This window comes from Acinonyx jubatus, chromosome D4 (assembly GCF_027475565.1).
Source record: "Acinonyx jubatus isolate Ajub_Pintada_27869175 chromosome D4, VMU_Ajub_asm_v1.0, whole genome shotgun sequence".
NCBI classification, from domain to species: domain Eukaryota; kingdom Metazoa; phylum Chordata; class Mammalia; order Carnivora; family Felidae; genus Acinonyx; species Acinonyx jubatus.
In genome coordinates this window covers 255,382-272,535 of record NC_069391.1, presented here as the reverse complement: position 1 = coordinate 272,535, position 17,154 = coordinate 255,382, and the positions used below count along the sequence as shown (strand labels likewise).

Below are 17,154 nucleotides of genomic sequence, written 5' to 3'. Positions count from 1 at the left end.
CCTTTCTCCCATGTTTTCTTATAATAGTTTTTAGTTTCAGGTCGTCATTTTCATAGATGGTAGGAGGTGTGAATCAAAGTTCTGTATTTGTGTGTGTGTGTGCGTGTGTGTGTGGATGTGTAGCTGAAAGTCCTCCTTTCTCCACAGAATTGACTTTTGTCCTTTTGTCCGCATGTGCGGGGGTCCACACCTGCCTGTCCTCACACCATTGCCGTGCTTTCCCAATGCTGAGAAAGTGCCACGAGGCCCGTCGAGACATTACGCATAGCACAGGAATCTTCCAGAGTGTACCCCTTTCTCCCAACCTCATGCTGTTGCTCTCAGACATTGTATTGATGCCACAGTACGTACTGTGTTGAGACTGTCAGAGATATTTGGGAAACACTGAAGAAAGTCTCAGAGATCCGCTTGTTTGCTTAGGTCCTGCGATCCAGGGTCATTTTTCTTCTGTGCATCTCACTTCACTCACTGTCCTGGGCACCGGTCTGCCCGACACCAGTGCCCGCAGAGCCCTTTTCCTGCCCTCACTCGGGGGATGTTTCACTGGGTGTGGAACTGTGGTTCACAGCTCCTCTCCATGCTTTCCTCACACTGCCTGCATCCTCGCCAAGGGGTCTACCACAGGGGACTCTCGGGGTGCCTTGTCCTTACTTCTCGGTGTTCGGCACATCTGTTTTCTTTTGGCTGCTTTTCGAATTTTCTCTTTGTCACTAGATTTTGGCAGTTGGATTAGGATGTGTCTTGTGTTACTTGTGTTTGTGCATGGAAGGTCAGTAAGGGTATAGTGAGCTTGGATTAGTAAGGTTAGAGTTTTGTCAGATTTAGAAATTTTTCAGTCCATATTTCTTCCAGTAATTTTTCTGCCCACCCCCACTTCATAAGGGCCCCCGTTCTGTGATTAATCAGCTGGTTTGACATTGTTCCACAGCTCACTGATGGTCTTTTCATTTTCCTAAATAATTTTTTCACTCAGGATTGCAGTTTGGCTGATTTTAAAGCCATTTCGCTGGTTTTATTGCAATTTTGCTGTGTTTCCAAGCTCAGTAATCTTTTTTTTTTTTTTTCTTTTTACACCCTATGATGCTGTTAATCTCCTCCAGTATGTTTCTGTCAGACACTGTAGTTGTCAGCTCTGAAAGTTTTGTTTGTAACCTTAGGTTGGATGCCAGACATGATGAAGTTTACCTTGCTACGAATTTCTTTATTCCTGGAAATGTCTTGAGTCTTGTTGTGTGTGCAGTGTAGTTACTTGGAAACAGTCTGATTGTTTTGGGTTTTACTTTCTAGGTTTATTAGGTGGCTTCAAGCAGATCTCAGCCCAGGGCTGCTCATCTCTCCTGTGTGGGTACTGGCACTGAGCCCTCTATGCCTGGGCTTTGTGGTGTGTCCTTCTGGAGGTCAAAGGTGGGGATGTCCAGATCTCCAGAGGCCTCTTTCCCAGCCGCACAGCCTGCTGTGCAAACCCCGGCCACCTTTTTTGTCCCCTTCTCACGGATATAGTCCTTCATCATCTGAAAACCAGTATTTCACACATTTTGACTGTTTGGCTCTCTCAGGCGGGCGGGTGAGTCCAGCTGGTCCCTCTGGCTCTGTCTTTGCCAGAAACAGAGTGCCATCTATCGCTTCAGATACGTGGGTCAGGCCTGTTGCGACACAGCAGACAGACCTCTGTGAGTCTGGGGCTGCATAGTCCCATGCTAGGAGGAGCCTTGGTGGCAGGGACAGTCTCAGCATGGAATTCTGGTTATAAAATCATAGGTCCTTCTGATGAAGGAATGAGAAAAGAGGTCCCTGAGGAAATCGCATTTTGCTCTGGAGCTTGCAGATGTGTGGAAGATGGAGAGATCAGAGGGGAGGAAGGCGACTCAGAACAACGTCCAGGAAAGGAAGCCCCAGGCAAATCCCGGCTTTTCACAGAGTACTACGGAGGAGTCTGTAGAAAAGCCTGTGCCTGGGGCCAGCAGCGATTTGCCAACTGAGAGGACCACACAGTTTCTGCTTTACTTTTATGTTTCCTATGGTTCATTGAGCTGAAAGCATTGGATGCACTCAGAGTGTGGGGATTGTCTGCGAGCCCAGGAGCGTTACAGGGGGTCCCCTGGGCAGGAGAGGGCCAGGAATGGGGCGTGCAGAGTCACGTAGCCAGCACATCGGCCCCGTGAGGGCGGACACGGAGCCGAGTGGGGCAGGCACTGTGCTGAGCTCTGCCCGGGTGCCACCGAGCCCCCTGTGGCGGTGTCAGAGTGAACAGCCAGGCTTGACTTTGGTGGTGGCTCCTGTGAGAATCTCGGGGTCCCCCAGGGGTGGGGACCCTTGAGCGGTGCACACTTTGCCGGGGGAGCAGAGAGCGCTTCCAGGGCAATAAATGTTTCTGCCACCTCTGAGGGTTAAGCCCTGAGTCCAAGTCAGAGAAAGAAAAAGACTCAGACTTTCACTTCCTTGTGTTCCCGAGGAAGAGGTTCGCTAGAGGAGAGGCTCCATGAGTTGTGACGCGTGAGCTCAGCGGGCTGCAGGGCGGTCAGGGCCGCGGGTGCGCCTCGCCACCCGCAGTGAGCATGGGGCGGCCGCCTTGCTTGTCCCCAGTGTGGCCGGCTAGCCGTCGTGGGCTGTCCTGTGGTAGGCCGCTCTCCCTCCCGGCGGTGCCGCACCCTCCCCGTACCACGTTCCGCACGGGCTCTCCGGTTTTCTCCCTCTCACGTTTGTTTTCAGAACTATGGTGTGGTGCCCTAGTAAACTTGCTGCGATCATTGAAAATCGTTTATATCTTGTGTACAGCACAAATGGTTTTTTCTCATATTTGATTTAAAATTTTTATTTTGTAGAGGTTTTCGGGAAGTAAAATTTTAATGCGGTCAAATTTGTCTACTTTTGTCTTTTTCAAATCTTACACAGGTATCGTCCTCTCTTGTGATTGTACTTCTATTCCAAAGTGAATATAATTTTAAAAAGTAGATAAAGCACAGTACTCCCAAATGTGATGTTAATAATGTGTTGTGTTTAGGTTGGTCTTATTGCAGATGATTTTTTTATTCAATTTCCAAAATATTCAGTACTGTGCATTACTTTTATAACAAAAATGAAACAAAAAAGAAAGTGCCCTCGGCACTCAGACGGGTGCTCTGCCCTCCTCTTGGCGCGCTGCGCTGTCTGTCCGTGCAGGAGGAGAACATCTGTCTACACTGGGCTGCGTTCTCTGGCTGCGTGGACATAGCTGAGATCCTGCTGGCCGCCAGGTGTGACCTGCATGCCGTGAACGTGCACGGAGACTCACCCCTGCACATCGCCGCCAGGGAGGACCGCTACGCCTGCGTCCTGTGAGTGGCTCTGCTGCCGTGGCCCCTGCAGGGCTCCCAGGGTGGGCGAGGCCCTCCGAATGGAGCTCCTTCCCCAAGCGGGCAGAGGCGTGAGTCTCCCAGTCTGCGACTGAAGTCAGCATGGTTCCTTCTGGTGCAGGGAGGATCGTTGTGAAAAATCCCCAAATGCTTAGGTCAAGTTGTCCGGCACCTCCGGTCTGGGGCGACGGGCCGGCCCTGCTCAGGAGGGGTGGAGGTGCCGGTGCTGCTGCTCGCCACTCGCCAGAGCTGTTCCCCATGTCACTCACATGTGGCTGCAGTTGGGGTCCTAGGGAGCCGCTGAGCTCCCAGTGGGAGCTCAGAGATGAGGGGTTGCCCTGTGGTGGGGGCCGGAGCACCGCGCTTCCGCTCACCGTGCGGTTCTGACTCGCATCAGGCCCTCGGAGCACCTCCCGGCCCCTGACCGTGTCCTCGGCCACCTGGGTGTGCTTTACCCGTTCATCCTTGAGCGTGCTTTTAAATGGGAAAGCCAGGAAACCTCAGATACCGTCCTTAGTTCCTTACACGCTCTTCCTGACGAGAAAACTGAGGTGACTTTTGATTGTAAATGTGGGAGAAGGAGTAATGGAGTGCATTCCTGGTGAGTCAGGCTGATCTTTCTAGAAGCTCTGGTCAGCAAAGCTTAATTTTGAGATGAGTGGTGTACTCTCTATTTTTACTGACTAGAGTCACTTCATAAATCTCATCCTCATGCCTTTAAATTAAGATCTGAATGTTTTGTTGGCTTACATTTTTCCTTTTAGCCTCTTTCTTTCTCGGGATTCAGATGTCACCTTGAAAAACAAAGAGGGAGAGACGCCCCTGCAGTGTGCCAGCCTCAACTCCCAGGTGTGGGACGCTCTGCAGATGAGCCGGGCGTTGCGGGACGCAGCCCCCGACAGGCCTGTCCCGACGGAGAAGACGGTGAGCAGGTGAGGAGGCCGTTCTGGGGCAAATGGTGACACGTGGGGGTTTAAGAGTTTGAAACAAAAGCTTCTCTTCAAGCTGAGGTGTCCCCGGGCCCGAGAGCAAAGTGCCTGGCCCAGCCCTCAGCGGCTGCCCTGTTGGGGCGTCACTTGTCACCGCGAAAGGTAACGTCCACCCTTTCCGGCGGCAGAGACATTGCTCGAGGCTATGAGCGAATCCCCATCCCGTGTGTCAACGCTGTGGACAATGAGCCGTGCCCCAGCAACTATAAATACGTTTCTCAGAACTGCGTGACGTCCCCCATGAACATTGACAGAAACATCACCCATTTGCAGGTCAGCGGTGCTGGCGGGCAGGGGGGGCGGCGGGCCTTTGGGGCCCGGGGTCCATGGATGTTTCCCCAAGAAGACCCGGCCCTCACAGTAGTTGTCTTCCACCAAAGAGCTGAAAGGCAGATAAAGATCCTTCCTGAAAACGGACCCTGTATCCTGTGTTGGGTCCCTAGCCCCCAGGGCAGTGCCGAGCATCCCCTGGTGATTGGTAGTTTGTGGGCCACGCTAGAGCGAGGAGCCCGTCCTGTGCCTTGAGGGGCCTGGCTCCTGCTGAAGTGAGATGTGTGCCCTCAGGGCTGGACCGTGGCTCGGCACTCTGCCTTTCCCTGTTGGGCAGCATCTGGCCTCAAGTGCAGGCCTGGCAGGATTTCCTTCACGTGTCCCTGTCTCATGGCCCCACGTGTCTGACCATGCCCTCCTCTTCTCCTTCCTGAAGGCTCTTCTTCCAGAGCCCCTTGTGCAGGCTGGCAGTGTCTTAGAGGCTGGGTGTTCTCTTCTGCCCACGTGCCCTCTTCCTCAGGGCTGCACACCCCCCGGTGTCCCTGAGAATGGAGACGTTAGGGCCAGTCACCTTTCTTCCGCACGGGCGTGGCTTTCAGAAAGCACGTGTCAGGTAGAGGGGTGGTTTTGAGACTCGTGAGGCTGTGAGCAGAGAACAGCTCTCCCGTGTGACGCACGGTCTCCCCACAGTACTGCGTGTGCATTGACGACTGCTCTTCCAGCAACTGTATGTGTGGCCAGCTCAGCATGCGCTGCTGGTACGACAAGGTGAGCCTGCGGCTGGGGCGCGCTGTGCGGTGAGTCCCCTCCAACCCAGGACGGTGCCCAGCCGGGCTGGGGCAGCTGGGGAGATGAGAGGGCTCTGAAGGCCAGCATCCAACATAAGAAACTTAAATGCTCTTGGAGTTGAGAGTTCAGAGGTCATCGGTGGGGGTGGAAGCCAGGGTGTCCTGGGGTGGGGATGAGACACAGGCTTGGAGGGGAGACCATGGCAGATGGTTGTCTCCAAAGTCACCTTGTAAGGAAAGGGGCACGGGCCTGGGGCTGGGGTGCGTGTTCTTAGCGAGGCATGGCTGTGCCGAAGGTGAGCAAGAGCAAGCATTCTGAGGAAAGTTCTCAGTGTTCAGAATGGCCCTGGTGTATCACCTGATGGCTTGGCCGTGGCCAGGTTCCCGTCATGGCTGTGGTCCTGTGGGCTGCAAGGCCGAGAGTGGGCAGTGGTCCAGGGGGCACCGACCCCTTGAAGGAGGTGGAGAGGCCTATGGGCTGGTGGCCTTGCTGAGGCTGAGTGAGTTCCAGGGAGAAGGAGGGAGGCCGACCACGGTAGGTGTGGACTCCTGCTTTGATGCTTCCCATCCAAAGCATGAACATGTAACTTTATGCTCTTACCCAGCTACGAAGTTTGACCAGAAACCATCCTTTTCATAATAAGGTTTTTAGTTTGTAAAACTGTGTCGGTGTCAGTTTATTTAGCATGAGTGGCGAGCCGTGCTCGGTCCTGACTGCACGTCTGTCCCCAGGATGGCCGGCTCCTGCCGGAGTTCAACATGGCGGAGCCGCCCTTGATCTTTGAGTGCAACCATGCCTGTTCCTGCTGGAGGAGCTGCCGGAACCGTGTCGTGCAGAACGGTCTCAGGTGAGCGTGAGCCCTGGGAGCCCCTCCCTGGGTGCAGGATTTTAAGCCCTTCAGTAGAGTGATGTCAGGTCTGTTTTCCAAGTTTGAAAGTGATTCTGGTTTCTCACGAAGTTCACTGTATTTATGTGTATTCCATACAGACAGGGGCACAGTGTGTTCAAGTGCATCTGCGTGTTCACAGTAGAGATGAAGAGATGCTGTCTCCTTTGAGTCCCGTGTCCTTTGGCCTTTTACAGGCTGGAGTAAATAACATGAGAGTCCTGCTTCCAAGCAGCTCAGTTGTGGGTGAGGCCCACTGAGCTGGGGCTGGGAGCCAGGCTTGGTGTGAGCACTGCCTCTGTCTCCCAGTTAACATGCACACAGCAACTGTTAGGGCCACTACTGTTTTATTTTAATACTCAAACCATTTCTGAAACATCCCGTACTGTCTGCATGTCTCTAACAGCGACAGTGTGATGGTGTTCCGGTATAAAACATTTCAGACCACGTGGGTGCCTTGTTTTTAAGACACTCGGGGTACTTGGTCCAGGGAGGTCTGGCCAGCACCCTTTGCACTGGCCAGGCTCGGACCCGTTACCTGAGCGTCCCCTGGCCGTGAGCCTTTCCTCTGTACACGAGCTTGAGAATTAGAAGACCTCTTTCCGCCCTCTCAGCTGTGAAGGGGATTTATGTATGACATCAGTCTAGTGTCACAGTATCAGCAGCCAGAGAGTGCTTCTGACCAGCCCACACGTCCCTGTCCCCTGTTGACAGGACATCCTCTGGGGGAGGACAGATATGCCCTTCGTCCCCAGGACCCCTGGACACACCAAGGGGCAGGTGGGTCCTCATGGCCCTGGGCCTGGGAGAGCTCCCCATCTACCCTGAGGGGCATGCCGGGCGTTAGCCCCTTTTCCCGTCATAACAGCCTAGAGGCTTGGCTAGACCTATCCCTGTGTTCAGATGAAGGAATGGGAGGGCCAGGGGCTGTGCTCCATGCGCTGGCATTCGGGCCCAGTTCTGAGGCCATCTTGCACTGACTGAGTGCGCACCGTGGACATCAGTGTGAGAGTCGCTGCTTCTTTGAACGTGAAGCTCTGAGGTGCTCTCCAGTTAAGAAGGCAGTATCTTCCACTCTGTGTGCTGCTGTGGCTGGCAGTGTAATGTGCATGTGAGCTGAGCTTTGGGGAACTTGGCAGTGAGTGGCTGACCCTGTTTTCCAGGGCGAGGCTGCAGCTCTACCGGACACAGAACATGGGCTGGGGCGTGCGGTCCCTGCAGGACATCCCCCTGGGCACCTTCGTCTGCGAGTAAGTGAGTGCCTGGGTCGCCCCAGGGCTGCCGGCTGCCTCTGCCGTTTTGTGGACAGCAGAGCTGTGCCTGGGACTTGCGGGTATCCCTGAAAACCAAGTTCATGTTGTCTCCACCTACCTCACCTACCTCCTTGGCTTTTTGCTTGCACTTAGGCTCTTACCAGGTCATGGCCCATTCAAGATGGTACCATTCAGGGGTTTCCAGGGTAGGGTCACTGTGGATCCCTGGTCAGAGAAGGGGTTTCTGTGTCGCCCTTTTCTGGGTCCTGAAGTTAAATCCTAGCTCAGTCCCTGGCAAAATTTTCCAAAATGTTTGGCGACAGTTTAGAGGGCCCCACCATGGCTGCTGTGCAACCCGTCCTGCCATCAGGGGCAAGGCAGTGCTGTCTGGTGTTCTCACGCACATCTTGCTTCCTGCAGGTATGTGGGAGAGCTCATCTCTGACTCGGAAGCTGACGTTCGGGAAGAAGACTCTTACCTCTTTGATCTTGACAATAAGGTAATGTGTTTGGAGGGGCTGGGGTGTAGAGCAGATTGCAAGCGTGCAGCATGGGAGTGGTAAGGAGGCTCGCTCACACCAGCCCCGCTCTGCGCTCAGGAGGCCTCTGGGCTCGTGCAGAGAGTAGCCTGCCTCTCCTGAAGGTGCTGAGCCCGGATGCACCAGCCCTCTGAAGCCCCGCTGCTCATGGGATTAGAGCCCATGGCCGTCAGAGGGCAGGGGGCTCATGGTGACAGGCAAAGTGGGAGCAAGACTTGTGTGAGGCGTCAGGGGTTGCATGTGTGTCCCAGCTGCTCTCCTGGTTGTGGGGACAGTAGTTGGACCCTGGATCCAGGCTTCCGGGGACTTTTGGAGGCAACCTCAAGCTGTCCTTACCCTACCCTGGTACCTGTGTTGTTTTCGGTTTGTGACTTTCCTGTTTAAGAACTTGCAGAAGCAGTCAGGGTAGAAGTGGGGACATGGGGCTCTCTAGCCAGAGTCCCGAGTAGCTGCCCTGTGGATGAGGACTGAGCCAGGCCCGGACCTTCCTGCCGTGCCCACCCCAGCCCTGCCGTGCAGGTGGCTCTCAGAGAGCCAGGCATGTGAGATCTGTGTTTCACGAAGAGAAACCTACATCCTGGGAGGTTGCAGTGCATGGGCACTGCCCCACACCCCTACCCCAAGACTTCTGGGGCGCCCCAGTGACCCCATCATGTGTGCACGGTGCAGTGAGCCATGCCCCGCCCCCAGATCCTCTTTGTGCTTCTTCCTCGGTCTTCTGCCTTTCCTCATCTGTTGAGCTGTTTGCCTTTTATGGTTTGTAGCAGTTCTTTATGTGTTCTGGGTCAGATGCTCTTTTGACATTTGTGTCTCGTGGATCTTTTCTGTCTGTGGCTTGTTTAGTTCCTAATGATGCCTTTTAACGAATGGAAGTTCTTTTTTTTGTTTGTTTTAGAGAGAGAGAGAGAGAGAGAGAGAGAGAGAGAGAGAGAGAAAATCCCAAGCAGTCTCTGTGCTGTCAGCGAAGGGTCTGACACAGGGCTTGATCCCATGAACCATGAGATCATGACCTGAGCCAAAACCAAAGAGTCAGACACTTGACTGACTGAGCCACCCAAGCGCTCTGGAAGTTATTTTTAGTGCAGTCCAGTTTATCAGCTTCTTCCTACGTATTGTGGGGTTTTGTAACGTCCCAGTAAAGCCGAGGTGTTTTAAAGGGTGATCAAAAGATACACATCTGTGCTATTCCCCAGAAGTTACACTTGGCCTCTACATGTAGGTATATAGTCACTTTACTGTAGGGTTAAGCTTTTTTTCTCCCCCCCCCCCCCCCCCCCATATCTGTATCTGCCTGACTCAGGACCATTTGTTGAGAAGATCACCCTTTTCTCCACTGCTCAGTAGTGCAGCTTTTGTCATAACGCAGTGTCCTTGTGTGCCTGGGGCTTCCCTGTGTCCACGACTGTCTTGGCTGGGCTGTGCCACATTAATCATCCTAGTTTACGTCCTCTGACGCTGGGGTCTTTGGGAGTGTCTTGATCTTCTTGGTTTCCTTCAGTTTCTATATAAGTTTTAGAACCAGCTTGACAAGTTCTGCAGAACCCTTGTAGGGATTTCATTAGGGTGGTTTAACCCGTGACACAGGGGTCACTGAGGGTCTTGCCACCTTCTTTTGTAGGGTGTATCATTCCACTTGTTTGTCGTCTTCAGTTACCCCCAGTAATGTTTGATTGTGTTCTGTGGTGGGATCCTGTAGGTCGTTTGTTGTATTGTTTTATCTAATAGGTTTTTGATCATTTTACTTTGGGGTCAACTTTATTGTAATTAATTTACACGCAGTGAACTTTAAGCATGTGATTTTGTTTTTTACAAATGTGTGTACAGCCTAATCACCCCCACAGGCAAGATCTGGAACATTACCCCAAAGGCACCTGTGCCCCGATATGCCCCCAGCCTGGTTGGCCACAGAGCCACTGTCTGTCTCTGCTGGTGGGTTTTTCCTGCGTTAGAATTTCCTGGAAGTGGATTCAGAGCGTGTGTTCCTCTCTGTCTGGCTTTTCGTGGGCCACCCAGGTGGTGGCAGATCCTGTGACCCACCAATACCCATGCTGGGTTGTGCTACCACTGTGGATGGACCTGGATATTTCCAGATTATGCTGTTAGGAGTAAACCTGCTGTGAATCTTCATAGACTTGTTTTTTTGTGGGTGTGAGTTGTATTTTCCTGGGTAATTCCTGGGAGTGGGATTATTGCCATCTGGTAAAAGTATACATTTAATAACTTACAAAGAAGGAGCAAGCACTTTCCCAAAGTGGTTGGACCACTGTACATTTCCACCAGCAGCAAAGGAGAGTTCCAAACACTGTCATTTTAATTTGGCATTTTCTTGATGATTATTGACAGGAGCATCTTTTCACATGCCAGTTGGCCTCCTTATGTCTTCTTTTGTGCGGGAGTTTTTAAAATTTGTTGCCCATCGCTTAATTGGGCTACTTGTTTCCTTACTGGGTTGGAAGGGCTCTTTACAGTTCCTGATTCGTGACCTGTGTCAGACACCTGTATTATCTCCTAGCCTGTGCTTCTTCATTTTCTTTTTCTTTAAAAAAAAAAATTATTTCTTTATTTTGAGAGAGTGAAAATACATGCGCAGGTGGCGGAAGGATAGAGAGAACCCAAGACACCGGGCTTGATCTCGTCTCCATCTCATGGACCCTGGGATCATGACCTCAGCTGAAATCAAGAGTCGGACCCTAACCGACTGATCTACCTAGGTGCCCCTGTGCATCTTCATTTTCTTAACGATGTCTTTCGTAGAACAGAATAGTTTTTTTATGGTTTAGTGCTTTTTGTGCTGTTAGTAATCTTTGTCTATCACAAGGTTGTGAAGATTTTCTCCTTTTTCTAAAATTTTTATATTTTTAACTTCTAGATCCATGATCCGTCTTGAGTATGTAGTTTCAGATAAGGCTGGAGATTTTTGCTTGTCCATGTGAATATACAGTTATTCCAGACCAGCCAGCCAGTCAGCCGGAAAGGCTTCTGCTGGTAGGTCTGTGCCTGAACTGTGTTTTGTTCCTTTGATTTATCTGCTGACCCTCAAAGCTATACGACTGTCTCTTGACTGCTGTCAGTTCAGAGTAAATATTGACACCAGGTAGCTCCTTTTTAAAGGTCCTTTTAGTTCTCTGGGGTTCTCTGCATTTCCATGTAAGCTTGAGAATCCGGGTGTCTGTGCGGAGAGGCTGCTGGGATCTGACTGGGATGATGTCTGGTCTGTTGAACCACTTAGGGGCGTTGGCATCTGAGCAGCATCCAGTGTCCTCGTCCCTGGTATCTGGGGGTGGAGCCAGACCCCAGTCCCTCCTGGGGGCACCACTCTGGCAGCCCCGTCTCTCCTGCCAGCGGCTGCCCTTGTGACTCCCGACCTTCCAGTCTTTCCTCAGCCTCACCCCACCAGATTGGGCCCCTCAAGATGCTCCCTTCATCCTGCTTCTGTGGCTCATTCCTTTTGGTGTGTGAAGGGCTGCAAGTACACCATAGCCTCCAGGGGCCGCTCCAGCTCAGACCTCATGTCCCCATTAGTGTGGCTGCTCCTGTGCCCGAGGGACCTATGTGCCCACTGCTTGGGCCCTCCCCACCCACGGTCTAAGGCGTCAGCAGACTTTCTGGCTCTGCTTTCAGAATGTTTCCAGGGTCTGACCACCTGTTGCCATGTAGCCTGCCTTCTCCCTGGCATGGACTGTCCCTGGGCTCTGGGTCTGTGCCTAGACCCCAAGGTCTCCCTCTCCTTGCTGTTCTGGAACCTTCTGAACACTCACCTCTCCTGCCCCTGTTTCCAGGAAAGTGCAGGTAGCATATTGGAAGCTATGGGGTCCAGAGACCAGTGGGCAGGGGACCCAACTTTGTGCTCTGTGACTGAGGCGGGGTGGGTGTGGAGCCTGCAGCTTGTCCCCAGCATGGGAAAGGGGCTGTTGCATGTCCTGAAGGCTTTGGTCAGGGTCTCCACATGTGACTGGCTCCCAGATTTTTTGTACTCAGTTTTGACCAGTCATCATCATTCTTTCCGAAGCTCGAGCTGTCCCTTTCCGTGGCCGTGGAGCCTGTTCACACCAGCCTCGCCTCCTTGGGCTCCATTATGTCTGGCTTCCCTCATTTGGCCTCAGACTTCCCTAAGCTGCCCCTGGTCCTTTCAGTGGAGATGATTTTTAGGTACCAAGTCAGGACACCAAGGCGCTCATTGCCACCAGGGTGCCGTTGGCTCTGGTCTAATTTTTTAGAGGACAGAGCTCTGGAATAAAAGTTATGAAAGACGTGTTCGCGTCACTATTCCCATTCAGATGTAACATCACTGGGTTTTCCCCACTCCTTTGGTCTCGTACTTGCGTCCTCCACGGTAAAGATCCCGGCTCCTCGCGTGTTCGTTTCACAGGAGCATCCCTCATGTGGCAGCAGCGTGTGTGTGAGGTCTTAGAACATGTCCCACTGAGGACACGAGCACCAGCCTGCAGCACTTGGTGCGATGGTCTCTCCGTGTGGGTGGGCTCCCAGGTTGCTGTTGTAGGTATGTTTGTGTGTCTCGGTTCATTTTCAGTTCCAGATTTTATCTTCTTTTTCTTTTTCTTTTTCATTTCATTTCATTTCATTTGATTTCATTTCATTTCATTTCATTTCATCTCATCTCATCTCATCTCATCTCATCTCATCTCATCTCATCTCATCTCATTTCATTTCATTTTTATGTTTATTTACTTTTGAGAGAGAGAGAGAGAGAAAAAGAGTGTGTCAGAGCGTAAGCAGGGGAGGAGCAGAGAGGGAGGGAGACACAGAATCCGAAGCAGGCTCTGGGCTCCGAGCTGTCGGCCCAGAGCCTGATGCGGGGCTTAAACCCATGAACCGTGAGATCATGACCTGAGCCGAAGTCTGACGCTTAACCGACTGAGCCACCCAGGTGCCACATTAAGTGCCAGAATCTTAAAATTTATTTTTTAGTTATGTAAAATATTTACATGGTTTAAAAGTAAAGATTACACGAGGCCATGTTCAGAGGTCTTGCGTGTTCTGCGTGCTCCTTTCCTGCCCTCGAGAGTATCCATGTGTGTGTCTCACTTCCTCACGTTTCTGACAGAAAAGTTGGTCCCCCCGCCATTTTTCTGAGGTGCTGCTGTGGCGTAGAGCTCGCCATGTTCTGAGCACGTGTGGATGCTTCTCCTTCTTTTGGGGACGTTCAGGTTGATTTCAGCCTTGGCTGTTGCGTCTCCTGTCCTGCACACGTGGCACTGTGTGGGGCGTGTGTTGTCCTCACCCAGGTCCCCAAAGCTCTGCTCAGCAGCCAGGCAACTGCAACTGAGAATTTCCATTGCATTCTTTCTTATTATTTCTATTTCTCTGAGATTTTCACTCGGTGAGAAACATACTGTTTTACCTGTGGCGAGGATGGCTCTAAGGGAGCTTCTGACATCCTCACGTGTCCGTGCGGCATCTGCTTCACTTCAGGGCTGGACTCCGTTGATTGTCCTTTCTCTTCAGAACGCGTCCACTTCCTCGGTTCTTTGTCTTTGTTCGTGCTGACTTGCTGGTGGCTCCAGCGTTCCTGCGACGTGTGTCGTGTGCTCTGTTAAAATTGGCCGGCTGGGCTCGAGTGCGGGCTCTTCCCCTGTTGAGGTGGCGACATCCCTGGCATCCGTCGTGTCCTGTGCACCCGCTGCTCTGCCGTCGTGGGCTCCGGCTCCTCGCTCCCAATCCTCACAGCTTCTGCTCCCAGCTTCCCCTGCTGCACAGGGTGGGCTCGCCTGCAGACCTAGTCCATCACACCCAGAGGCAGAGGCCAGAATCCGTGCCATGGCCATCGTTCTGGACTTCGGCATGTCTTTGGGACCTGCCGGGAGGTGGGATTGCTGAGTCAGGGGCATGTATGCCTTTGGTTTGGCAGAAAACTTGATAGAGACCACCCGTCTCTGCCACCGTTTTGTCTTCCCTTGACCACTGAGGGTCCTCTGGCTTCTGGTTAATGCTCTGCCATATGCAGGATGCACACCTGGAAGGTCCCCTTCTCCTTGTTGCCTGACTGGTTTTCCCTCCCACACTTTACACTTGGTTCCTGTGGTCGCTGCATCACAAGTGCCCAGGGACTCAGCCACATGAGAAGGTCTGTGCTCACTGGCTTCCCCTTGTGGACATTGTGTGACCGGGCTCTCTGCTTGGGGCCCCAGGGGCTGATGGGGGTGTCTGGGGAGAGGTGCCCGCAGTCTGTTTTGTGGGTGTGGCATTCAGCTCCTTGCATTCTGGGGTCGACGCCCACTTCCTCACTGGCTGTGCCCGGCCACCCACATTCCTTGCCACATGGCCCCTCTGACTTCAGGCCCTAGCCACCTCTGGCACTCTGGGTTCTTGCAGAGAAAACTGCTTCTTAAAGGGCTCCTGTGGTGAGGTCAGGCCCCCAACCAAGCACCCTTTCTCACTGTCGGCTCAGTATCCCTTCTGCTGCGTGTTGTCATGGGAGGAGTGCTGGGTCAGGGTCGTGGGACTTCTGTCTGTACCACTGGGCTAGCAGGACATGGCAGTGTTCCTGTTCCGTGGCTGTAGCCACCCCTCGGGAGCCACCTGACGGCCCTCGGCCCGAGTGCTGCTTCCTTCCGTCTGTCCGACCTGCCCTGCACGCTCCGAGTCTCCCGGCACCTGCTTGCGATGGGCTCTGCCGCCCCCTGTGGTTCCCATCGCCCGCCTCCTTCCTCCTGGTACTGGTGGCGTCAGAGCATCAGATGATCCACGTGTGCCCTGTGCAGCCCGACTGGCCAGGAGGCATATGGAGCAGGCCGCCTCCCCAAGGCATGGAGGCCTCCTGCGTCCCTGCTCTGGGGGCGCATCTCTGTCCACGGTCTGCAGACTCCTGCGCGAGCTCCCCGCTCTCCTTCCCGCCCACTAGGATGGTGAGGTGTACTGCATTGACGCGCGGTTCTACGGGAACGTCAGCCGCTTCATCAACCATCACTGCGAGCCCAACCTGGTGCCCGTGCGCGTGTTTATGTCACACCAGGACCTGCGCTTTCCCAGGATTGCCTTCTTCAGCACCCGCCTGATTGAGGCTGGGGAGCAGCTGGGGTAGGTGCCGTGGTCCCCAGGGGCTGGCCGGGTCTGGGGACCTTCCGGGGTGCATCCGTGTGCCACTCAGTGCAGACTTACCCCCGGTAGCCCCCTGTGTCTCCAGACCGCTTGCTCAGGCTGGCCTGCCCCCAGGCGGTGTGGGGCCTGGATGCACCCTTAGCTCTGCTGTCTCCCCAGGTTTGACTACGGGGAGCGCTTCTGGGACATCAAAGGCAAGCTGTTCAGCTGCCGATGTGGCTCCCCCAAGTGCCGGCACTCCAGCACGGCCGCGGCGCAGCGGCAGGCCAGCGCCGCCCAGGACGGCCAGGAAAACGGCCTGCCCGACACCAGCTCCTCCACCGCTGACCCCCTATGAGCAGCAGCCGGCCTGGGGCGCTGAGCGTCGGTGCCGTTCACACTGAGGTTGGAGAGGAAGGCGAAACGCACACAACACCCGAGGGCTCCGACCTGGGGCTGGAGGGACCTGGGCCGTGGCTGCGAGGCCCCAGCGTGGCTGCCTCCGGGCTGGGGGCGGGCGCTTTGGAACACTCTGGGAATCCGCGCTGGCGTGACCTTGTGAGTTTCTGATGATGGTTTTGTCGTTTCCACGTTTCCCGTTCCCCCTCAACTCCCCTGGTTCCTGTTCCACCGTGGGGCTTGTTGGCAAAGCCCGGTCAGCCCAGGCTCCCTGCGTGGCACCTGCCGAAGACACCATCACCCTCGAGCTGCTCCGTTAGACCTGCCTGCACAAGGCCTGCGTGGCTGGTGCCAGTTCTGGGCACCGTGCAGATGCCGTCCCCACCTCGACCTAGGAGAGGTCAGGGCCAAGCCGTCACTGACTTTGGAGAAAACGTTTGTTTGCTTTTTAAAGAAGTCCTATATCTAGTCCTATATATCAGACCTCTAATGCATTTCTTTCTGAGGAAGCGGTCTGGCGGGTGCAGGAGGGCCATGGCCCGAGGAGGACCCCGCACCGGCCCCGCCAGCGCAGCAATGCTGGCGCCTTCTGTTGATTTTTAAACCACATGCTATGATGAATAAACTGATTTATTTTCTACCGTTATTGAACATTAGGACAAATAAAAACACAAAACACAGACAACGGTGCTGATTCTGGTGTGGTTTCTACTCACCATGTGAAAATAAACTATCAACTGTATAAAGAGAACAAAGTGATTTTAGAATAAAATGCAGGAAAAAACTTTTTTTAAAACGTTAGTCTTGTCGTGGAATAAATTTGCCATCACCTTTTGTGTGACGGCCTGCCAGGTCATATACTTTTTTTTGGCATATACTTTTTTAAATACTGTAATTAGTGCAGTAGCAGTGGGGTTTTTGTGCGGCTCTTCTAAAACATTCATGATGCAGTCATGTTTATTTTTTTCTGTTAAAATGTTTTTGACAGTTTTAAGAGCAGTCTTTTGGCTCAGACCATTTCTTGTTCTGTTTTCAATGAAATCAATAAAAAAAAAAGAAGTACTTTAAAGGAGGTTTTTATTATGATGCCATGTTTCAGCTGGTTTCTGCCAAACACCCGTGCTCCCTCTGGGGTGCTCGCGGGCTCACACGCGGCCCGGGTCCGAGCAGGCGGCACACACCTTCCTTGTCAGCACAGCCTGTCTCTGAAGAGGACGCTACCTGCATCCGCCCCAGGCAGACAAGTGCAGAGTGTGTGTGCATGCCTGTGTGTGTGCATGCCTTTGTACGACCAGCACCAGGCACTGAGGCCCAGATATCTTTCTGGAGGCTCACGGGCGTAAGCACCAGGTAAGTGCCCAGAATCCCTAATCAGATCTGCATTTGAGCGCGATGAGACTGGAGCAGTTTCTTCCTGCCAGCCAGCCACGGCCTCTGCCCCTCAGCAGGAGCCCTGTGTCCTGTGCAGGGCTGGCCTTCACCCCGGCACCTGTAAACTCAACAAGAAATAGCTTGAGTGTTTGGGTTTTTTAATACATGGAAGTCATCCAGTTAGACACTTTCAGACATTTATCTGGAACAGTAACAGCTCTCCTGCACATTGTGAATAGCCCAGGTAGGACGCCTTCCCTTGGGGCCCTTGGTCCAGCCGTGTCACCAC

At 53.3% G+C, this 17,154-nt stretch overlaps 1 protein-coding gene across 7 annotated transcripts in view; it reads left to right on the top strand.

The window, feature by feature from the left end:
• Nucleotides 1-16,563, top strand: part of EHMT1 (euchromatic histone lysine methyltransferase 1) — a 152,234-nt gene extending 135,671 nt beyond the window's left edge. For 6 of the 7 annotated variants that reach the window (XM_053204280.1, XM_053204281.1, XM_053204282.1 and 3 more), the window contains 9 exons: nucleotides 3,160-3,314; nucleotides 4,097-4,264; nucleotides 4,450-4,594; nucleotides 5,282-5,359; nucleotides 6,112-6,227; nucleotides 7,430-7,516; nucleotides 7,940-8,018; nucleotides 14,920-15,095; nucleotides 15,276-16,563. In XM_053204280.1, coding sequence (XP_053060255.1) covers nucleotides 3,160-3,314; nucleotides 4,097-4,264; nucleotides 4,450-4,594; nucleotides 5,282-5,359; nucleotides 6,112-6,227; nucleotides 7,430-7,516; nucleotides 7,940-8,018; nucleotides 14,920-15,095; nucleotides 15,276-15,453 — 1,182 coding nt within the window. In that variant the 3' untranslated portion in view covers nucleotides 15,454-16,563. Of the gene's footprint in view, nucleotides 1-3,159; nucleotides 3,315-4,096; nucleotides 4,265-4,449; nucleotides 4,595-5,281; nucleotides 5,360-6,055; nucleotides 6,228-7,429; nucleotides 7,517-7,939; nucleotides 8,019-14,919; nucleotides 15,096-15,275 lie in introns of those variants that run through there. The other variant, XM_053204283.1, reaches the window with a different exon arrangement.
• Nucleotides 16,564-17,154: the final 591 nt, after the last annotated feature.